General features: G+C 46.6%; 1 protein-coding gene across 8 annotated transcripts; it reads right to left on the bottom strand.

Annotated features, from left to right (window-relative positions):
• Positions 1 to 31: 31 nt before the first annotated feature.
• Positions 32 to 24,105, bottom strand: CD300LF (CD300 molecule like family member f). Of its 8 annotated transcripts, XM_039859653.1 has the most exons (8): positions 24,011 to 24,105; positions 17,711 to 17,901; positions 7,385 to 7,716; positions 5,921 to 6,053; positions 3,550 to 3,662; positions 1,857 to 1,879; positions 1,383 to 1,532; positions 32 to 908 (listed from the first exon to the last, which is right to left on the bottom strand). In XM_039859653.1, exons 2-8 carry the CDS (start codon positions 17,752 to 17,754, stop codon positions 753 to 755), a joined length of 951 nt encoding a protein of 316 aa, XP_039715587.1. In that variant the 5' UTR covers positions 17,755 to 17,901; positions 24,011 to 24,105; the 3' UTR covers positions 32 to 752. The 8 variants fall into 8 exon arrangements, with proteins under 8 accessions (XP_039715587.1, XP_039715590.1, XP_039715592.1 ...); XM_039859656.1 differs by lacking the exon at positions 24,011 to 24,105 and having other exon boundaries at positions 1,383 to 1,523; positions 17,711 to 18,160; XM_039859658.1 differs by lacking the exon at positions 24,011 to 24,105 and having other exon boundaries at positions 3,550 to 3,659; positions 5,921 to 6,041; positions 17,711 to 18,159.

Genomic DNA, 24,105 nt, shown 5'->3' with positions numbered 1-24,105 from the left:
TGCAGTGGCTTAATAAAAAAAAAAACAGATTTATTCTCTTACGAGTCTAGAGGCCAGAAGTAGGAAATCAGATTCATTGGGCTAAAGGCCGCAGGGCCGGCTCCTTCTGGAGGCTCCAGAAGAAGATCTGGTCCCTGCCTTTTGCAGCTTCCAGAGGCCGCGGTATTCCTCGGCTCCTGGCTGCATCACTCCATCCTCTGTTTGCCTCGTCACATCGCCTTCTCCTCTTGGGACCTTCTCACCTCCCTCTTATAAGGATCCTTGCAATTACATTTAGGGCCAGCCTGGACAGTCCAGAACAATGTCCTCGTCTCAAAGTCTTCAACTTCGTTACATCTGCCGAGCCCCTTTGCCATACAAGGCAATGCTCACAGGTTCTGGAGACTAGCATGCAGATATCTTTGGGGGACATTATTCAGCCTACCACACATGGTAAGCAATAAATAAAGATTCGTGACTACCGTCGCCGTTATCCTCATTATTCTTCTTTGGCAGCTTCAGAGCATAATCGTACCCCTCTCCCAAGCTGTGTAGGAGAAGAAGGGATGTGGGAAGACCCCTGTCCATCTCCCAGAATCCCCCTGAGACCAGATCTGGAGCCCAGGTCAGACCTGAGGGTGATGCCGACTGCGTCAGGCAGAGGCCTCAGTCACCGGTAGGTCCCCATGAGGGGACTGGGAGCAGAAAGCAGACGAGGCAGGAACGTGCTGACATGCCTCGCGTGGGGTTGAGGACGGGGTCCTTAGTGTAGGCTAAGGCTTCATGATGGTGCTGTATTCCGTGGTTTCCTCGTGGCTCCCGCAGTGAAGGTGGGTGATGAGGCCGTCCATGTTGCTGTAGATCAACTCCTGATCTGGGGTGTCCAAAGACAAAGCCGCATAGGAAATGTCCTCTTTTGGTAAGGAAGCCTGCAAAAATGGTACGCTTGGGTCAGGAAGGCTGGCAGGAGGCTGTGCCTACAGATGGAGGAGGACTCATGAGGCTGGGGGCAGACTCCTCAGGGCTTCTGAAGTCTATTCTCAGGCCCTCCAACTCCCCTCCCTCCACCTGCCAGGCACATAACCTCCAGCCACAGCAGAAGACACTTTCCCTCGACTCCATGCCAGGCAGCATACTCTGCGTGACGTCCCAGGTCATCAGCCCGTCTGGGTCTCCCCTGCCCAGCCTGACGACCGTGTTTGACTAGGCTCTGAGTCCCCAGTGCTGAGACCTGGTTCAGAGACACTTCCAAAGACCAAAAACCTGGGGAAACTCAGCAGGCAAGTCTTCCAATGGGTGCGACTTTGCCCGGCACCCACCCCACCTCTGTGCCCATATGGGCGGGACAAGGGACAAGGGCGGGACTGGCCCTGAGCCCCACGGCAGCCCCACCAAGCACACACCATGGTGATGTATTCCACTTCCGCCTTGTCCTCCCGGGCAGAAGGGCAGAGCTTCGTGGAAGTCTTCTTCCTGGAGGAGCTGGGGGCGGTTCCAGTCTGCTGCAGAGTCAGGTTGGCATAGCAGAGGTCGCTCTCCAGGGGCTGGAGCACCTAGGACAGATATCTCAGGTGCCTCTTCTGCAGAAGAACACGCGGCCTCTGCCTTCCTGGGCCCCCCTCAGCTTCCTCTGCCACTCCCACCTCTCAGTCTCCTGTGTCTGCCCCCTCTCTGCCTTCCTCCCTTCTGGCTGCTTCCAGCATCCCCCTACCCCCCTCCATCTTCCCAGGCCATGTAGCAAGGCCGTGAGTATATGGACACTTGGGCACATGGGTCTGTCTGGTACATGTGAACTTCGGTACTCGTGGGAGATGGAAACGAGGAAGGAGGAGAAAGGAGCTGTCTGGTGTCTCTGGTCTGACACTGGGGACTCTCACCTGCTCTGGGGATATGCCAGCAGCTGAAAGACAAAAACAAGCAGAATTAGAAAGCCCATTCTGGGACTCACAGGGGCCCCCAGGTCTAGGGAAGCGAAATGTGGAAGAAAAGGGGTGAATTAGGCTCCAGGCTCAGATAGAGGAGACTTGGTCTAATTCTGACTCTTCCGATGACACATTCTGTGACGTGGGGCACTCCACCTCTCTAAGCTTTCATTTCCCCCTCTGCCCATCTGTTCCCCACAACACAGAACTCCAACAAAACTGATTCAGTGGCCCTGCAGCCACCGGCTCCCCTGCTGGAAGTTTCGCCTATAACTCTACCGTTTCTCTACCTGATTCGTCACTCACGCCTACCTCCCCCAGCTTCCCCGGGCCGTCTAATCCCTCCTTCTCCAGCTCCCACTACGCTTGATTTATGACTGTCTCGTTGCCTTTGTCCCGCCGGGTTCTGGTCAGTCTTCAGCGCGCTGCGGGCTGCTGGGTGGCTGAGCCTGCCCCTTCCTTGCCTTCCTAGCACCTGGCTGTGCCTGGCACGTGAATGTCCCCATCAGTAAAAGCTGTCTGCGGAGGCAGGATTGCTTCGAGCCGCCCTCCAAATGGAGCATGCGGGCTGGGTCAGCTCAGGATGGGCCAGCTTTCAGGTGTGCAGTTTCTTTCTGCCCTTGGCCCTCCCTCTGCCCCCTGCTTTAGAGACAACAAAGAAGCGAGACGTTTTTCCCTCCGGTTTTTAGTTTCAAAAGTCTCGATACCAAGAAGCACAAAAAGTATCTAGAACTTAAGTCACAGACACTACATTTGGGAGAAAATGTGATGAACAAGAGTCAGGCTTCCTCCTCAGGGACCCCAAGATCCCCCAGGATGTGAGGGGGAGGAAGGCAGGAGAGGGTCCACGAGAGTTTAGGTTCCAGTGGGTTCCAGGAAGGGGAGAGGGTGCAGTTCTGTGAGAATGTGGAAGCGGAGCCAGACAGGAAAAGGGTTTGGTTGAGGCCAGACCTCGCAATGAATGAGTGCAGGCTCACGAGGGAAGAGGTTTTTCCCTAAAGAGCAAATTTACACAAAAAAGGAGGTCCGCTTGAGCAAGGGCTGGGGCAGAGGAGAAACAGAAGTAGTAGTCACAAGCAAACTCTGTGTGTGTGTGTGTGTGTGTGTGTACATGTGTGACATGTGCACGCACGCATGTGTGTACATGCCTATGTGACCATCATGTGTGTGTATGTGCACACGTGTATATGTTGTGTGTGCATTTTTGTGCATGTGTGTGCATGCAGATGAGTACACAGTCACGCGTGTGTGTGTATGTGTGTGTGCATGTATGTGTGTGTGCGTGTGTGTGCACGTATGTCTGTATATGTGTGTGCACATGTGTGCATGCATGTGTGTGCACACTTCTTTCTACCCCCATGTCAGCCCAGGACCTCCTTGGCAACCACACGGATTCCACTAAAGTGTATGAGAATCCTAGCTCGGCTGCTTCCCTAAAGCCACTGCCCTTTCTGCCACCAAGAGCCGAGCCAGGAAACAGAGAGGGAGACGGGTCGGAGAGAAGAGGCAGACAGCGAATGCCAACGCCTCCTGGGTTCAGCTGCCAGTGGCCTTTGGCCAGATGGCTCCTGGATGGCAATTCTAGCCACGAGCCCCCGACACTACCACCCAACCTGGCGCCAGCCCAACCTCAGCCAGGTCTTCTCACCTTTCTTCTGTCGCTTTGCTGTTTTCCAAGCCAAGACTGAGGCCGCCACCAAGAAAAGCAGCAACACGGCAAAGACGAGGGGCAGGAGGACACTGAGCTTCATAGAGTCACTGCTGGAAACAACAGGAGACACCCATGCACCCTGGCTCACCTCCCGCCTCTGGGCTTTCTCCCATCCTCCTGGTTCAGGCCACGCGTCTTTGGCGTGTGGTATCTAGCCTGGGAACCCCCACTCCTGGGTGCCCTCAAAAATGGTTTTTAAGAAAAAGCAAAGGAGGGTTCCACAAGGTAGTTTCAACGGGTCGCGAAGCCTATGAGTGACACAGGCACCGAAAAGGCCTCCCTGATACTACGCTTGTCCTCTGTCCTGGGTAAATGGTGTCCACCAGCCCATAATTCACGTTCACCTGGAACCTGTGAAGGTGACCTATTTGGAAATAAGATCTTTGCTGACATAACCAAAATGAAGTCACACTGGATTAGGGCGGACCTAATCCAATGACCGGTGTCCTTGTAAAAGGAAAATTTGGGCACACAGACACGTGCGTGGGGACGGCCATGTGAGGACAGATGCAGAGACCACAGTGACACTGCCACAAGCTGAGTAATAGCAAGGATTAGCGGCAGCCACCAGAAGCTAGGGGAGAGACTCGGGACGGTTTCTACCTTTGAGCCCCAAGGAGCCAACCCTGTCAACACCTTGATTTCAGATTTCTCACCTCCTGAGCTGTGAGAAAATAAACTGTTGCTTTAAGCCACCCAGTTTGTGGTATTTCATTATGGCAGCCACAGCAAACTAATACATCTTCCTGTAGTTCATCATCAACAGAGCAGCCAGGGGAATCCTTTTAACCAAAAGGAGGAGCACATCCCACCTCTGCTTAAAATCCTGCAACAGCCCCACTTCATTCCAAGAAAATGGCCAAGGCTGACGATGGCCTCCACTCCCCCAAAACCCTCTTTCCTCATTTCTTACAACGCCTACCCTTGCCTGCTCTGCTGGGAGGGAAATGACCAGGGTCCTTATGAGAAGAAGAGATGGGGACACAGACACACAAAGGGGAAGCCATGGGAAGACACAGGCAGACGACGGCCATCTACAAGCCCAGGACAGAGGCCCTGGAAGAAAGCAGCCCTGCCGACACATTGATTCAGACGTCCGGCCTCCAGAATTATCCAGACACAAATGCCTGTCGTTTAAGCCGCCCAGCCTGTGGCGCTTTGTTAGGCGGCACGAGCTGACTGATGCAAGGACAGTCTCGTATTCATCACCAGTCACAGGAATTTGCAGAATAAATCCATCCATCGATTAATTAATTAACTCTGTTGGGTAAGTGCCTGGAGGGCAGAGAGCTTGGTATTTTGTCCATCCTCCTATCCCATTGTATTCCTTAAATCGGTGATAGGCGTGAGCAGGTGCTCAGTCGTTTCTGTTGAATAAATGAATGAATTATCCATCCAATGCTGACCAAAGACCCGAACTGGTAATTACGTGTGGCTTCGATTGATAAGATGAGGAAACTCCTCAGTTTAGAGGCCAAATGGGAGAGGGGACAAGAGGGGTCCCTGGGGTACAAAGATCGGGGATCCTTCACTGGGATTCTGTGGGAAAGCCCAGCAGTAGGAGATCACAGCAGACCCAGAAACAAAGCCAAGAGGGCCAAGGAGAGTGGAGGGAGGGATGAAAGGGGCCTCTCGGCTTCCAAAAGCCCTTTGGCTGCCTGGCTGGGCAGGGCGCTGAGAAGCAGGGGCAGGGCTCGGTTTCTTCCTCTGTAAAATGGGACCATGTGCACCTGCCCATTCCTCCTCACAGGGTGGCCATCGGCAGGGTCGAAGCATCAGCAGAATAATGGACAGGAAAGTCCTCTGGGAGCTGCAGGTGCTCTAGCGAGGCGAGGGACCGTCAATATCACAGCTGTGGTCCTAATAGTAATTAGGGAAACAGGACTTCCCCAGGCCCTCCCTGTTCTCCAGAAACTTGGACCAAGAGCCATCCCTGAGGCCCCACGACCCCCAAACCCACACACGCACTGGCCATGCCAGCCGCCCTGACTGCCTGCTCGCCCATCTCCTGCACCCTGAGCTCCGGGGCGGACGCTCCATGTCTGTGTCTCCGGAGCTCAATGCAGTGTCAGGAACGTAGAAGATAACTCAGTGCAAACGAGATGGATGAGTGAATGAACCAACGAACCTGCAAACTGCACTAGCTCCAGGATACAAGATCCATGGGCTCCGAGGACACCGTGTGGCCTGAGAGCAAGTGGGAAGGGCCGCCGGCCTCCTGGCTGGGCCCTGGGACTGCAAAGGGTCCCGCATCGGAGGAGTTTGGGACAAGTGGGCCACAGGGAACTACACATCCACGCTGACTTACCTATCAACGGAGTGGTGGCTGCTCACAGTCGGGGAGCCTGTAGTGCCTTCTGGGGTGACTGGTGCTGTGAACACGGTGGCGGTGATGGTGATGGTGGTGGCGGTGGTGGTGGTGGTTGATGCTGTAGTTGTTGCTTGGCATACAAACCAGATTACACTCTACTCTGCCTGCTAACCTGCCTGCAGCCTGCACATGGCTCCGAGCCTGTAGGGTGGGCTGCCCTGGCTGAGGAGCCTGGAGCAAGGCCGTGGGAAGGGGACCACGGTCTGGTCCGCTCACTTCTCCCTGGCCGCTAGAAGACTCAGAGGCAAGTGGGGCTGGGCACAGGTCCAGGGAGGACATTGAGAAGGCCCTGGAAGGGTGAGGGGCCCAGGATCGCCTCAGGTCAAGAGCAGCGGGAGCAACTGAACTTTAAACACTCCTGCTGCTTATGACAGGGCCTCGACCTCCGACTTCTTTATTTAGCAAGGACAAGAGCAAAATGAAGGCTTGCCAGATACTCAAGATCTGTGACATCTAAGGTCGGGACCAGGCATGAACACAATCACAATGATCAGGAAGAGCCTTGACTTTGGACAAGTTATTAAGCTTCCACAGTGGGGAGTTCCTTCTCAGAAACCCTGTCGGGATTCCACGAGACAATGAACGTGCTGTGCTGTGCGGGTATAACAGACCTCCCAGGCTGCAGGTGCGGTGGGGGCTCTGTTGACTGTGTGTCCCCTCCCCCCACAACCACCACCACAAGTGCCCTGTGAGCTGGTGCTGCCTGTCCAAGGGTCAGCAGAAGCAGAGCCCAACTGATACACTTGTTCAAACCAAGATACTCCCAGGAGTGTCTGCATTCTAGGAGGATTTAGGAAAAGCTCATCATTAAACCCAGATATATAAATGGATCACGATGGGATTTCAGGCACCAGGAAGGCAGCCCTTTGACCTCTGAGGACTTTCCAGACGTCAGGGATTAACCACAGCTCCCAGACTGTGCGGGGCCTCTTTCTCCCTGAGACTGGCCATGGAACAAGGGGTGGGAGCAGCAGCTCTGAGTCCCAGCCCCAAACTCCACAAAGATCAGGCCACCAGGGCACCAGGGGTCCCAGGAAAGCATTGGAAGGAATTGGGGTCTCTGGATCCCATGGAAGAGGGTCCCTTTGGCCACTGGGCTGAAACTGGGGCCATCACCCCGATCTCTGTGGGCAGTTGACTCGGACACTGAGCTGCACAGAGAAAAAACATCTGCCCAGACAGGCTTGATCCCATCGTGGGGGAGCCCTGGGAGCCACGAGAGCATCCGAGAGAAGGCCTGCCCCCCTCGATCACAAACAGTCAGTCGGGGTCCATGAGACCTCAGGATTCGACACCCTCTGACAGTTCACGCTGAATGAGTTAAGTCACTGGAGAGGGACCTCAGGGACCAGGACAGAGCAGGCCCTGAACAGACACAGCCACACTTACACATCCTCTTACCTGGGCCGATGGTCACTTTAACAGTAACCCCAGGATCCACTCCGGTTCTCTCGATCCCACACCAGTAGGTGTCTGCATCGTCCAGCCTGAGCTCCTCCATGGTCACGGTGAACGTGAAGTTTCCCTGACTGTCCATGATGGACACACGGCCCTTCCTCACCTCCCGCTCTGATCCAGTGGTTTGAACAAGGATCTTGCAGCTACTCCAAGCAGCTCCTCGACACCACCACTTCCTGTGGGTCTTCCACTCTGGATCATAGCGACACGGCACAGTCAGGGAGCCCCGTTCCATGCCACTCACTTCCTCTGGACCCGTGATGGGATTTGAGCCTGGAAAACACAAATCGGGTACCTGTCACCTCCCCCTGAGGGCAGGGCCCAGCCTCCTGCACTGTGAGTAGCTCCAGTAAGTCCAAGGGCCTGAGGGGTTGAATGGAGTCAAGGAGGGATTAGTCTCCCACGGACAGACCTTTTGTCCTTCAAAATTCCACTGGGTCAAAGCCACAGGGAGACTCTCCTACGGGCAACTGCAGGTGTCAAAGAAAGAAAAATGTCGGCGCTGGCCATTCACCCTTCCCCGCTGCCCACGGCCGATGCTTTCTCCGAATTCCCAGCCGTGCGCTTCTGCAAGCATCGCTGCGTTATACTGGCCTTTTCACAGGAGGATGAATACTGATCTTTTCATTTTTCTGGGGTAGGTAGAAGTCCGGATTTTGTGTGAAACTTCTCAGTTTTAAAACACTGGCTTATTAGGCATAACAGCGGCAAGTACAACTGGACCACATCAACCCCGACTCTCGGCTGGACCTGTCGTCAGCGCTCAGTTCCAGATATATTCAAAAGTAAGGCTGTTTTAATCACTTACACTTTTTTTATGCCATGAATATTGACTTATTCAAGTTTTTTTTTATTGTTCTCGAATCGATTCTACTATTTTGTTTTTCCCCAAGATTGATCAGTTTTACAGAGGACTTATTGGCCTATAGTTCTGCAATTAGAAAGTATCCTATAATTAAAAAATTCATATCTATTACAATTACACATTACTGTTTCATTATTAAGCACTATTTCATTATTATTGATTATTTGTGCCACCAGATTTCCTCCTTCACGGTTTCTCCTCCCCCTCCTCCTCTTTTTCCCTACATTAAACTAGTTTTGAGATTTATTCGGTAAATGTTACTGTCTTTATATTCTAAATTATTGATTTCTCATATGTGTGATTTTATTCCCCTTATTTCCTTGAGATCACCACCTGTTATCTTTCCAATTCTCTAAGTTAAAGACTGTGATCATTTTCTTTCTTTCTAAAATTAACTGAAGCATGCTTAAGAATTAACTTTCGTACATTTTTAAAATTGAGATATATTCACATACCATAAATTTTACTCTTCTAAAGTGTATACTTTGGTGGCTTTTAGGATATTCGCAAAGTCATGCAACCACTAGCGCTATCTAATTTCAGAATATTTTTATCACCTCGAAAGAAACCCTTCCCCCTTAGCACCCCACTTCCTTCCCCACTGAAGCCTTTGGGAACCACCCATCTACTTCCTGTCTCTGTGAATTTCTCTACTCTGGACATTTCATGTAAACGGAATCATACAATGTATGACCCTTTGCACCTTGCTTCTTTCATGTAACATATGTATTCATCCAGGTCCATCCAGGTTGTAGCTTGTGTCAGTATTTCGTTCCTCTTATAGCTGAATACTATTCCGTTGTATGGACAGGCCATATTTTGTTCATCCGTTCACCCATTGATGACATTTGGTTGTTTCCACATTTTCACTGTTGTGAATAATGCCACTATGCATATTCCTGTACATGTTTTTGCTTGGATATGTGTTTTTAGTATTTGAGGGTATTTACCTAGGAGTAGAATTGCTCAGTCGTAGGATACTTCCATTTAATTTTTGGGGAAACTGCCAAACTTTTCCCTAATAATTTGCTTTTGAATACAGCTTTGGCTGTGTCACGTAGTTTTGCTATACAGTGTTTTCATTTTTATTAACATGTAATGAGTCTTCGTATTTGTTTTATATTGTCTGTAATCAGATTAAGTTTTTTAAAGGATTTTCTCCTCCCTCTTCTCAAATTTTAGTTTTCTGTTAACCATTTTCAGGTGCATTTTTATTTCCTGTAAATACTTTTTAGGTTTATTCTTTTTTGAATGTTTAGCTGCGCGTTGTCTTTTCTTTGAGATACACAAATTTTTTCGTAAGTAGCAAAAGAAAATTTGAAAACTCGTCTTTTGTCACAGGGCAGTGTGTCATTGTCTTAGTTCCCTGCGGATGTCACAGAAAACAGATTCGAGTGTGCGGCCCATTTTTGTTCCTCGCCAGCGTCTACCTGGTAGTGCAGGTCTATCTGTTTGTGGTCAGTAGTCTCCAGCTATCATTACTTTGAATTTGGCCAGAGATTCTGATAGTCTACAGTTTTTATACACAATATATAAATATTTATTTAAAAACTAATGTCCAAAATATGTTTAAAAAAAAACTCCTATAACTCAAAAATAAAAATAAAACAGCCCAATCTTTTAAAATGCAAAAGACTTAACGGACACCTCACAAAAGATATCCGAATGTCCACTGACACGTAAAAAGTGTTCAACATATTAGTTGTCAAGAAATGCAAATTAAAACTGCAGTAAGATACCACCTAAAACCCACTAGATGGCTCAGATTTAAAAAACCGATGTCACAAATGTTGGAGAAAATATAGTACAACTGGAATTCTTCATCCCTTGCTAGTAGGAATATAAAATGATACAATTACTTTGGAACACTGGGAAAGTGTTTTTCAATTTCTTATCACATGAAGTATGCATCTACCCTACCACTTAGCAATTCCACCTCTAAATATTCATCTAATGTCCACCAAAAAATTTTCATATTAGCTTTATTCATAATAACCACAACAGGAAACTAAACAAACAAATAGTGGCATATTCATAACAACGGCATCTACGGAAGGTCAGAAGGAGTGAACTAGTGATACACAAAACAGCATGGACGAATCTCAAAAACAGGCTGAGTAAAAGACAGATGCAAAAGAGAACACATTTTATTATCCTATTTATGTGAAGTTCCACAATAGGCAAATTGATCTCTAGTGATAGAAGTTACAAGAGATTTGTCGGGGGGGAAAGATGGGGAATGGTACTTGGGAACTTTCTGGGTGATGGAAATGTTCTCTATCTCGATAAGAGTTTTAAGTTAAATAAATGCATTTGTCAAAACTCATAGAACTGTACTTAGAATCTATACATTTCACTGTATATAAATTATACCTTAATTTAAAAGAATCTTGTGGGATACATCTAGAGTTGTGCTTAAGGACATTTTATAGCATTAAATGCATATCCTTGAAAAGAAAAAAAGGACTTAAATTTAATAAGTCGAACATTTATCTCAAAAGTTAGAAAAACAACAGAAGGAAGAGTAGGAGGAAAAGAAGAAAGCAGAAGGAAGAAAATAGTGAAATTAAGAATAAAAATTAATAATGTACAAAAAATACAATGGAGAAGATCAATAAAGCCAAATGTTGCTTTAAAATAAACAAACAAACAAACAAACAAATAGCCCTAGCAAGCTATTTATGATAGAAAGAAGAAGATCTAAGTAATCAATATTAGGAATGAAAAGGGGGACACCACTATATACCCTACACATATTAAAAAGATAATAAGGGGAGAAGATAATAAGGAGATAGGACAATAAAATGATAGCTAAATAAATTTATGTCAATAAATTTGAAATTTTAGATGGGTTAAACAGATTTCTAGCAAAAACAATATGCTAAAGTTAGCACAAAAAGAAATAGAAAACCTGAGTAATTCTACAACTATTTAAATAAAATCTATTTAAAAAAAAAAAAAACTCCACAAAAGAAAACTCTTGATCTATACAGTTATCAGTGGAGATATCTAGTAAACAAGGAAGAAATAATGTCTATCTTACAAAACATTCCAGAACAAAGAAAAAGAGTATGCAACCCAAGTTCACTTAATGAGAGTATCATAATCTCGATGCCAAAACCTGACGAGGGCAGAGCAAGAAAGAAATATTATGGGCAAATATCGCTCATGAACATAAACGCAAAAGTACGAAACAAAAATCAGCAAGCTGAATCCAGAGATATATAAGAAGGATAATGTATCATCACTGAGGTGGGTTTATGCCAAGAATGCAAAATGGTTTGAACATTAGAAAATCAAGTATAATCTGGGTACGTCACATTTATAGAGTAAAGGAGGAAAATCATATGATCATCTCAACAGATACAGACAAAAGTACTTGATAGAATTCAACACCCATTCAAGATTTTTAAAAAATTCTTAGCAAAATAAGAGTGGAGCTTCTTTTATCCGATAAAAATTATCAAAAATCTCAGCAAATAACACAATTATTGTGAGACATCGGTGCGTACTTTATGATAATGCATTAACCTGGACGTGGATGCTTTATCCACTTTTCTGTATGTGCATTATTTTCTGTAATTAAGAAAACTTTTAAGAATACCATAAACGAACAGCCAAATTATTCTTAACAATGAAATACTATAAGAATTTTAAGTGAAATCATGACTAAAACATGACTTCCCAATACAGATAGTAACATGACTCTGGAAGTTCTCATCAAGTAGAGAGACGATGAAAAATATAAAATATATAATTACTGTGGAGGAAATGATGACATTTAGAGAAAATTTTTAAATCTTAACTTAAAAAGTATTTTAATTCATAATTGAACTTGAGTGGCTAAATACAAAATAATATATAAAAATCAATAGCTTTCCTATAAACGTGGCAGAAACAATCAAGACTCGTAGGAAAAAAAACAAACAATGACATTTTACTGAGAGACATAATAGGTGTAAATAAACAAAGCACCGTATTATGGCCCTTAATAAAAATGCGTATATGGTAAAGCATCCTCTTCTTCCCAAAAGAATTTATAGAAAAATCCAGAATATTATTAGAATATATTCATTTTTAGATAATCTCTGATAAATGTGTGTGTATGTGTGTGTTTACACACTAAAGATTATCTGAGTAGATAAACGGATGAGAATTTCTAACAAAATAAAGATGAGTAATGAGGATGGACTTGCCATGCCAAGTATTAAAACAACATCCAGCCATAAGGAAGAAACCAGCTTGGAAATCTAACGAGAATAGATAAACACATCAAGAAAACAGAGTCAATAGCCTAAAAACAGACCTGACCTATTTAAGAAGTTTACATTTACCACAGAAGACTAAAGAAATAAGCAGAAAAAGGAAGGATTAGGACCTAAACATTGCTGGATGCTGTCTGGCTCTCCGACTGCTCCATTTAGGTAAATTCAAGGAGATTAAGGAGATCAGTACAATTTGCTGTTTTTAAACTAGAAGAAAATAGAAGTGAATCTTTATAAAATATCTGAATGGTGTAGAGAACTTTCTAATGGATGACATCACACAAGAAAGAGTTAATAAATTTGACTATATACGAATGTAACACTTGGACAAACCAATAAAAAAAGACTAAAAAGGCAAAGAACAGACTGGGAGAAATATTTAGAATGAATAATGTAATAATGGATTCATATCTTTTCTCTTTATAAAGAGTGTATGTAAGAAAGATATTAAGATATTCATTTGGAAAATCGATAAAGGATAGGAAAAGGCAAATTGCAAAAGAGGAAATTCGGGTACATAAGAAAATTTGAAGTGTTCAATTTAAATAATACAGCAAATGAAAAAACTTTTAAGCAATATCATTTTCGCTTGTTTTATTTCCGAGTTTTTATGACAAACATATTGCTGACGTGGCTGAGGTGATATAGGCACTGTGAGAGGCTGTTGGTAGAGATGTAACCAGTTCGACCATTACAGAAAGCAACACGGCAGTCGTATGTACCAAAAATAGCTATGCCCTTTGCTCCAGCAATTAAATTTCTAGGATTTGGTCCTCAGGAATAATCTGAGAGGCAAACAAAAATGTGTGTGCGAGTATTCACTACATAATCATTTATACTAGCAAAAATAAAGGGAATGAGGTTAACATCCATCGAGTAGGGAAATAATTAAGCATATAATGAAATACAGCGCAGACACTGTTAATTATACTTAGAAATGTTTTTAATTGTGTGGGCAATTCTCATACGAAGTGAAAGTGGTTTTTTTTTTTAATATCATTTACAGTCTAATCTCAACTAACTTTAAAAATATGCATAGAAAAGAAGATGAAGAAAAGCCAAAATGTTAACAACTAGTTGCCTTGGGCATTAAGATTATGAACAGAAGGTTTTATTACTTGTCCTAATTCTTTATTTTTGTCTGTACTTTTCTAAGAATCAACAATGAGCATTTATTACTTTAAAAATCATAGGGAAAAATACGAACTCCTGGACAGGGCTATTCAATGGTGTGATAGGCAGAATAAGGCTTTCTACATCCTAACCCACAGAACCTGTGACTATATCCCCTAACCTGGCAAAAAGGGACTCTGCAGATGTGATTAAATTAAGAATCTTGAGGTGGAGAGATTATCCTAGACAGTCCAGGTGGGCCCAAGGTAATCACAGGGTCCCTATCAGAGGGAACCCAGAGGGTCAGTCCGAGTATGTGACACGGAGGAAGAGATGAGAGCGAATGAGGCCACATGGAGGAATACAGGCAGCTCCTCGAAGCTGGAAAAGTCAAGGAACCAGATTCTCCCCCTTAAAGCCACCAGGGGAACACAGCCCTTGTTGACCCATTTTTAGATTTCTGACCTATAGATTATAACGCTATAGATTTATGCTGCTTTAAGCCACTAAGATCGGGGTAATTTGTCCCAGCAGCATTAAGAAACTCAGACAGATGGCCATTCCATCCTTAGCTGTGCTGCTAATTCGTCTTCCCTGAGCGTTTAGTTTGGGGCCTGACTCTTGAACCATCTGTTCTACCCACGGCTTGGACCTCTCCGTCCAAGCGCCCGCTCCCCATCGACCTGGCAGAGCACCTCTTGACACAGCCCTGAGCTCCAAGCAGCAGCACCCTCACCAGGCACGGCTACTCACAGCCCAAAGGAGGGACTAGAAACAATCCAAGCTCAGTAGAAAGCTGAGCCCCAGGGGAGGTGATGGATCCCGTCTCCAGCCCAGCACAGGACATCAGCTAGGCTCCGCTCTGGGTCCGCGCATCTGGGGTCTTGTCCAGCTCTGCCACCACTTACAGAGCAGTTAAGTTGGACAAAGCCACTCGTTTTTCCCCGAAAAAAAAGTCGGGTGATTAAAAATCTCTTCCTTTTCACAGAAGACCAATGCTATAAAGCCCAGTGGGAACTTTCCAGTTGATATTTTTTTCATGTGCACTTTTAAAACAATGAGCTCTTTAAAAAAAAAAAGTAGTGGCGGGTAAATTTCTTACATGTGATTGGACGTTCTGGGGACGAGGCTGGTGAGAGGTGACACAGAGGTTCTCATGGCGACCAGGTTCCTCATTAACCCATCCGCTTCAGACAGATCTTCCCGCTCTGCCTCCATCACACCCAAACCGCACCGCGGCACACACACACACACACACACTCACACAGCACCACTCTCACACCCGCTCACCACCAAATTCCCCTGTCCCCCCGTATCAGAAGAAACACCGTCCTTTCTGTGCGTTCCCCGCATCTCACTCGAAGTTGGCTTTCTCCACATCTACACCGGAAAACACGGGGCTGTGTGTGTCAGCAAACCATCTCCAGGTCTCCCTTTCCCAGCCTTGTGGTCCTGGACACGTCATTTTCCTCCCCTAAAACCCTTGCCCCAAAGAGATAATAATATCTTCCCAACCGGCCCCTCCAGGCTATTCTGAAGCACGTAACAAAGCCATGTGGCCTTTCTGTTCTTCAGACGTGCCAAGACCAAGCTCATTTCTACATCAGAGCCTTGCACTCGCTGTTCCCTGTGCCCGGAAAGCTGTCCCCGATCATAAGGACCTGCTCTTTCTCGTCTTCTGGGTCTCAGTTCAGACATCTCCTCCTCAGAGGGCTTCTTCCAGCCCATCTAAGCATCCCAATCGCCCCACCCGAGTCTCACTGTCAAGGGCACCAGCTCTGCTTTCCAGCACGTGTCACTTCGTTTCCATTTCTACGGCCGATGGAATGAATGATCAAATTAAGAGTCATGTAAGAGTCGCAAACCATCGAGGGCTGTCTGGTTGCCGTGGACACCCTCTTCCAGAGCCTCACATCCACACACACGCCAAAGGCGACCCAAAACCTTCTATCAGGGGACCACTACTGCTCCCAATTCTCCTGTCTGCTCTTCAACCATTTTCTCACTCAGATCCAATCCACATAGCACACAAACCACCCTTTCAAAGGGTGCTCAGTGGTTTTCAGGACATTTACATCACTATTACCTCCTTCCAAATTTGTCATCCGCCCAAAAAACCCTTACCCATTAGCAGTCACTCTCCCTTACTCCCTCCCCCGGCCCCTGGCAACTACTGATCTACTGTCTGTCTCTATGAATTGACACATTCTGAACATTTCATATAAATGAAATCATGCAGCGTACGGCCTTGTGTGCCTGGATTCTTACACTTAGCTTCACGTCTCCGAGGTTCATCCATGTGGTAACATGAGTCAGTACTTCATTTTTTTTATGACTGAATAATATTCCGCTGTATCGATATATCACATTTATTTATCCAACCGTCAACTGACGCATATGTGAGTTGTTTCCATTTTTTGGCTATGATGAATAATGTCGCCACAAATATTTGCGTCCAAGTTTTTACATGGACGTATGTTTTCAATTCTCGTGGGTTTTTACCTAGGAGTTGAATTGCTGGGTCTCGTGGTAACCACGTATTTAACATTTTCAAGATTGTCAAATTGATTCCCAAAGCGACTGCACCATTTTACATTCCTCTCCAACAAATGTTAACAGTCTCAATTGTTCAGTTCTATGAAATTAGAAAGAGAAAGATTTGGTCTGGGGACCGGGGTGATCACAGCAGTCACATTGTTTCCTCTTCATTAGACACATTCACTCATTCGACAAATACTATTTGTCCAATCTTTACCTGGTATGGTTGTGGGTGCAAGAATCCCTGCACCTTATCAAAGTGGGGGAAGGGAGGGGACAGTCAGTGGAGAAAAATAATGCGAGGGAATTGCTACTTTAATTAGGGTCATGGATGAAGGCCTCAGTGAGAAGCAAAGATGTGAAACATTTAAGGGACTGGAGCCTGTGGCTATCTGGGGAAAAGCATTATGGGTAGCGAGAACAGCAAGTGCAAAGGTCCTGAGGCAGGAGTGTGCCTGGCATTGTCAAAGAACACCTAAAAGGCCAATGGGGCTGACGTGGGTCAAGCCAGGAGGAGCAGAGTAGAGAAGAGAGCAGAGAGATGATGCGTTGGAGGAACCCAGAGGGTGAGTGCCTTGCAGCCTCTGTAAGGACTGTGGATTTTTACTCTGAGTAGGATGGGAGGCCGCTGGAAGGTTTTGACCAGAGCAGAGACAGAATCTGGCTTACGTGTACAAAGGACCATTATTGGATATGAGAGAAGAGATGGATGCCCCCCATCCCAGGTTTTGCCCGAGCACCTAGAAAGATGCTTTGTGCCAAACACAAAGATGGGTAAGAAAGGAATTGGAGGGGGAAGATGAGGTCAGGTCACATTCGAAATGTCAACATCTACGTGGAGATGTTCAATGGACAAATTAGAGAAAAAATTCTAGAGTCCAGGGGCGATGTCCAGGCTAGGGATACAAAATTGGGAATCATCTGTATAGACATGGCGTTTAAGGCCACAAGAGAAGGTTAGATCAACAAGGGGGTGACTCTAGATAAAGAAGAAGCCCAAAGACTGAGTCCTGAGCCCTTCCAACATTTTAAGTCAAAAAAAAAATCCCCTTAGTTTTTAATCAACATGGAATCCATCAACTTAAACTTTACTTCAGCCCCTTCTCGCTGCCCATAGCGGCCCCTCGTTTCCTCTCCGTCCTACTAAGCTACCTCCTCTTGACTGTTCCTGTCCCTCGGCAACTTCTGCTACTTCTTTCTACCTCAAATGCCTAGACTCACCATGCCCTCCCTGTCTGGCAAACCTCCTGCTTTCCTTCCTTCGAAGCCCCCTCCGCCCTCACTTCTGCCCCAGAGGTTTCCCTTGGTCATAACGCATTCACAAAGGTCCGGGAGCAAGTGTTCACCTGAGTGCCCAGGGCTCCTCTGCTTTGACCGTGGCGGGGGAAGGAGCGGGGCATCATCTGTCTATTTTGAATTATCAGCCCCTGGGTGGTCAGGAATTACGCCGTGTGCTTTCCCCAGGAGTACAGACCCAGGCCCCACTCACCTGAAACCCGGAAGAGGAGGGGGAAGAGCAGCAACAGGTACATCTCTCTCCTCTCACGATCCCCGTGCGTCGAGCCCGTCAGCGAGAGCCAGCTACAGACTCGATGCCATCATCTTCCAAGCCTGCTGCTTTCACTTATTCTCACTCTCACACACTTCCCCCTTCGGGCACTTCCCACTGGTGGATCAAACTAAAAGAGGAAGGAGGTGAAATGTCAAGGCTGTTAACAAGAAGTCCTAGTGATCAGTGGGGTAGCTTATGAGAAATACTTCCCCATCCGGAGCCACCGCAGTTACTCCGAAAAGAGAACCTCGCAGGGCTTCTTGGTCTTCTGGAAATTGCAGACACAGACCCACTGGGTCAGGCAGGCTCTTACTCAATCCTCCCCACTGGTAAGAAGATAGACACGGGGACCCGTCTCCATCAGAGAGTTCTTGGAGAGCCAAGGCTGACGACAAAATGCCCTAAAGCTGGAATTACAGGTGTAGCCAGATTCTCAGAAGCCCAGAAGGTCAGGAGTTCAATCGGATTAAGGGGTAAGAGAGGAGAGGAGGTATCTCAAAAATGCAAAGGCAAGAAGGGCTTACAGAAATGACCAACTCAGCTGCTTATAGATTAACCATATCCCACAGATCTCTGAATGGCCTTCTAGAAACTCTTGTCACAGCTATAAGACAAACGACTTATAAATAGATAAGACCAGTGATCTGGAAATTCCTTCCCCCTTGCGGCCGGCACCCGAAACTCCCCCTCTCCATCCTGAGTCACGAGGTGCACGTGAAACCTCAGACAAAGGACTCACGCGCCTCTCGCGTGAACACCACAGAGGTCTATAAGCTGCAAGAAATCTAAGCAAGGAGAATTCGCGCTTCGGTGCTGTTAAGCCCCACATGCTCCGCCGGCTAATAAATTCTCCTTCCTCTATCAAAGTTGTCTGAGCGTCCAAATTCCTTTGTCGGATGTCCCTTCCTGCAATGGGGGGACTTGGGGCCAACGTCAGAAAGCCAAAGGGAAGATTCTAGAGCAGAGGTCTGAATAAAGAGGCTAAGTGGGTATCAAAACCCAGACTGCAAAGAAAGGGGCTCAAAGAGAAAGGAACTACCAGTCTAATGGGCAAGAGGGACCTGAGAACACACCAGAAACTCTTACTGCTATGCCCCAGCCCTCCAGGTGAGAGCCCGTGGGTATCAACACCGGCCTGAACTTCCAGCCTGAAACCTGTCAGTAACACCAAGGGCTCCTTCCTGAAGAAACCAGCTCATTGCTCACGGCTATTACACCCATCGCCTTGTAAAGAGCTGTCTGTCAAAATAGGAAGAAAGGAAACACCAGTTCTGCCTGTCTTACTCCGCCTTTGTGCCCATCCCCCACCCTCACCTCCCCCTTCCACCAGGATCCCAGCAAGCCCTGCAGGTGGAGCACGGAGATTAGGCAAAGGTAGAGCCTTTCTCATATTTCACTCCTGGAGCCATTTTTGCTATATGTCACATATATCCTGTGACATCTGTGACATCTTGAAGAGCGAGTGAGTCCCAGGGAGGGACCTAAGCCCCTCACACCCTAATCGGAAATGAATAGAAGAGCAAGAAAGTTATTTGCACAGAAAAAAACGCAGCAGCTGATAAGCGGGGTCCTTTCCAGGATGTAGCCAGAGCCCCCACTGCTTGGCAATTCCACCCTCTGCCCGGGGCGCTGTGTGGTCACACCAAGAGACGGCGGCCTCTGCAAACAGGGATGGTGTTTGGCTTCCAGGGAAAATGACAGCCCTGAAAAACAGGGGCCAGATGCTTTGAGGGTGGTGGGGAAACCGTTCCTTTCTTGGGCATGGGCAGTGAGGACTGGACAGTCTCGGAGCTGCTCAGAGTTCCGCCTGGGACTCGACTCTCTGACCCTGGGCCCTCCCACCCAAGGAGGGCTCCACTTTGAATCAAGAATAGAGAATCACCCGAGTGACTCTGGGTGATGGCAAGACTGCTCCTCTGAACAAGTGCTTCTGGGGACTGCAGGAGAGTCGGGCTATTCGGGGGCCTCTGGGGAGGCCCTAGACGTGGCTCGGTCATGGACTCCTGCGTGAGTCAGTTACCTCCCTAAGCTTCTACATCCCCCCTGTGAAAGAAGGAATCGAACGGATCATCTGCCCCAAAGCACCTGTGTGTGCGTGTCCATGTGTGCACACATGTGTATGCGTGTGTACATGCATGGTGTGTGTGTGCACGTGTAGTGTGTGTGTGTGTGCATGTTGACGCGTTCACTGAGTTCTCCTGGTTGCAAAGAACAGAGACTTGCTCAAGCTGCTTCTCGTGGTCACTACGAACTTGTAAACTACAGGCCGCTGTGAGGACCCCACCCGTTCGCAGGTGAAAGCGCTCCTGTATTGGGTCTCTCCCGCCCTGGCAGAGAGGGTCCACAAGAAGTGTGCTGCAAGGCTCACTTGAGAATTCCAATGACCAAAGTCTAAACCAAGTGGACCTGAAGAAAACCAAGAAACAGAGCCTCTCCACGGAGGAGCATCGGGAAGCCGCGTTTAGACTTCCCTGAGACCAGTCCTCCAGGCTGGAGCGGTTTCGCTCTGGGCTCTGCCACCAGCATGACAGTGGCTTTGCTGTGCTCCCCTTCTCAGGTCCCACAGGGCTTCTAGTTTCTCATTTCTTGGTGAAAATAAGGAAGAGGCAGATTTTCCGTGAAGCTGACGGAGCTTAGACATCAGCACCCCTCACCTGATCGGCTCCTTCCGAGGCCCTATATCAAAGTTCGTATTCATAATTTAGGGTCCTTTTTCCTAAAAAGGAGCCTCGATGCTGTATAATCTTCAAGCCTGTGGCAGACAGTCCCACCATACCTTTCGACTCCGTAGTTGTTCTCATTAAAGAGGAACGGTCTATTCGCCCTGAGTCTGAACATGACCTGTGACCTACTTTCCCCAAGAAAATGCAGCAGAAGAGATGCTGCGCCATTTCGAACCTCAGCCTGTGGAGGTCTCTTGCTCTCTCTCATGCACGTCTGCTTCTGCCGTGAGAACACACGGGCGAGCCGGCAGGTGGATGGAGGGACACGTGGAGCGGAGCCAAGCAGCACCCGCCAACAGCCAACCAACCCCCAGCACCCAAGGGAGCCCAGTAGAAACCGGAAGGACCATTCAGATTAAACTGCCGACTCACGAACTTGTTCTGTGTCACTGAGTTTGAGACAGTTCATTGCAGCATCACTGTGGCAACAGAAAACTAAAAGGTCACACGAAACCTAGACCCACCCTATAGCAGCTGCCTTACCTTCCTCTTTGTATGGCTTAGTTTGACCCCTGGCTTCTGTTCCCCTGGATCCTCTCTGCCCTTTGACCTTGCCTGGCAGCTGTTCACGGATGGCGCCTCATGCTCTCTTGCCTCAAGACCCCCACTGTCACCTCTTCCACTGATGCGGTTCAGATCAGAACAGATCTGGGACCAACAGAACTATCTGTGGCCTGTGTTTTCAAATAATAAATTGGTCCAAATAACAAAAGCAATATATGTTCATTTTAAGAAAATATATCGTGAAATACAGATAAGGTTTAAAAAAAGATTTAATTGCCTTAATCTCCCCATCTTGAGGGGATCGCGTTTAACGCTAAGATTCATACTTCCATCTTTTATCTCTTCCTGCAAAAATACACAGTTATTTCCGAAATTAAGCAAAGTCACCGATGTGTTTGTATGAGCTCACGTCACTCATTGCTCAACAGATTTTCACTGCAGACAACACTGTCTCCTTTGGGAAAAGATGTCACATGAACAAATATCATCGAGAAGGATGGGTTTAAGAGCTTCGGAGAGCCAACTCATGTTTCTTTGGTGTGGACATGTATCCAGGATCTACGGTCTCAAAATCCTCTTGGTTGCCATGGACTTAGAAATGACAGACTATCTGTTTTCAGACCGCCATCTGTTCGTAGGTGACGGAGGGCCAGTGTCGAAAAGGCTAGTTTAGCTGAGTCTCTCCCACTCTGGATTAGAGATCCATGAGGGCTGTCTCCCCAGGGGCTGAAAGCACATTTGGCATATAGTAGATGCTCAATAAATAATTGATGAAAAAAATGAATAAAAGAATGAACTATTGTCATTCTTCCCCTGGCCCTGTAAGCTCTGCGAAGAAGCTCTGTCTCGCACCTGTGAACCAGTCGTAAACTAGAATTGTTAGCAATCGCTCCTGAACCTTTCAGTCCGCCCCGCCCCCACGATGTGCTATGCTCCATATTTTTGTAGTTATCACCTTGAATCCCAACTACGAATCTAGAGGAAAGGAGATGTTAATTCCACTTTTCATATTAAAAAAAAAAAAGTCAAAGCTCAGAGAGCAAGTAACTTGTCCAGGGTCACATGGCTAGTAATCAGCAGAGCCAGGATTCAACCCCTCTCCACACAGTGAGTTAGCCCTTTGAAGGCAGAGAAGGTGAAAGGGCTCTTCGATTTTCAAAACGGAGGCTTTTTCACCTTTGCCACCTGCCCCACAGGTATATCTGAGATGTGTAATCCTTGCTAAAATGGACAGAGAGGAATAACTACCACTCAGGCTCCCTCTGCCCAGAGAGCTTGATCTTTTTCAAAGCCATGATCAGTGGGCTAGATCTGTTTAGAAAAATTAAATCGAGCATTTGTTCAGCGACGGTTAGGTTGCTTGTCCCCAGCAAGATGCAGGCGTTTTCTGATTACAAAGCAATGTGTGTCCGTTATAGAAGAATAATGAAACACAGAGAACACAAATGCATTTCGTCTCCCCCAACCCCACCACGCCGAGATAATCGTTGTTATATATACATATGTGTATCCATGACCAGCCTTTTGTTCTACATTTATTAGGCCTCCTTAATACAGAAAAGTATACAAAGAAAATATGGCTAATAATGCCTTCTCTGAAATACCATGAGTTAATGCCGTGGGGTAGGAAAACTAATTTTCCCTCCTATCCTTTCAGCTTCTTCTGGCTGGACTAATAACTAAATTAACATGATACAGATTAACAGGAGGAAACGACCAAATTTATTACATATATACATAAAGGGTGGGGGGTCCATAAGAATATGAGACCACTGGACAGATCAAGCAGTTAAGGATTATATGTCACCTTGAGCTAAGGAGAAGGGGCAGTTGTAATCTGGAATTTCAAAGGGCAGGGAGGCGGTTTACGTAGAGATAGAAAAGCAAATATTTGGTACATAAAGGTTTGCTGGGACATCTTTAACAGTGGGATACAAAGAGGACTTTGATCAAACAGACCTTTCTAGGTTCCTCGCTGTGTTTAACACTTAGTTTACATTAAACTACAGTTATCTGTGTTGGTATCTCCTTTCTGGAGCAGGTCCTTTACCTACATTCTTTTAGGCAGTTAGTGAGTAGGTCAAAGGTTCTTCTTGAGTCTTTCATTTCTTAAAAATAACTGGCTTAAAATAATCAATATCCCAAAAGGCATATTTTAGAGGGGCAAATTCTGCTTCTCGACACCTTTTTTAAAAGGATAAGGCAAGTAATTGTTTAAAAAAAGAGAGAGAGAGAAATGAAAAGTAAAAGTCTCTCCAGCGCCCCCCCCATCCACCCGTCACCACCTCCAGAACCTCAGAGGGTAACCACACTGTCAGCCTCTGCTGACTTCCTGGCAACGGTGTGTGCATAACCAGCATACACACCTCAGCCGAGGACACACAGTCATCACACAGCATGCCTCTGCGCCCCTTCTTGTACTTAATAATTTACTGTTTCCCAAACAGCACATACAGATCTACTTCGCTGTTTCACAGTTTTGCATCGTATGGATGTTCTCGAGTGTATTTAGCCAATCTCAATCACTGAATCATTCATTCGCTCTCACGAATGCTACGGCGAGCACCCTTGTACACAGATCTTGGTGTACTTTCGCAAGCAAAGCCATAAAATCACTGAGTCAAAGGAATTTGCATTTGTAACTTTGACAGATAGTGACAGTTACTCTCTAAAAAGGTTATCTCCATGGGTGCTCTCACCGATGGAGCATGTATGAGAGAGAGCCTGCTCCCCAAAGTCTCAGCCAATACCAACCATGATCAAACTTGTATCAAACCATTAAATGTTATATTGTATCAGTCAGGGGTCTCCAGAGAAACAAAAGCAGTGGGATATAGATGATAGATAGATAGATAGATAGATAGATAGATAGATAGATAGATAGATAGATAGATAGATTATACACACACACACGCACACACACACGCACACACTCGAAGAGTTAGAGAGAAGGTGGGAGCGGGGAGACAGAGAGAGAGAGAGAGAGATCAAGGAACTAGCTTAGCTCACTGTGGGGTCTGCCAAGACCAAAATCTGCAGTCAGCCGGCAGGCTGGACATTCTCACGCAGGAGCTGACGCTGCAATCTTGAAGCAGAATTTTCTG

Source organism: Pteropus medius, unplaced genomic scaffold (assembly GCF_902729225.1).
Source record: "Pteropus medius unplaced genomic scaffold, Ma_sr-lr_union100, whole genome shotgun sequence".
Lineage (NCBI taxonomy): Eukaryota > Metazoa > Chordata > Mammalia > Chiroptera > Pteropodidae > Pteropus > Pteropus medius.
The sequence above is the reverse complement of the archived record's forward strand: the minus strand, read 5'-3'. Positions and strand labels throughout refer to the sequence as shown.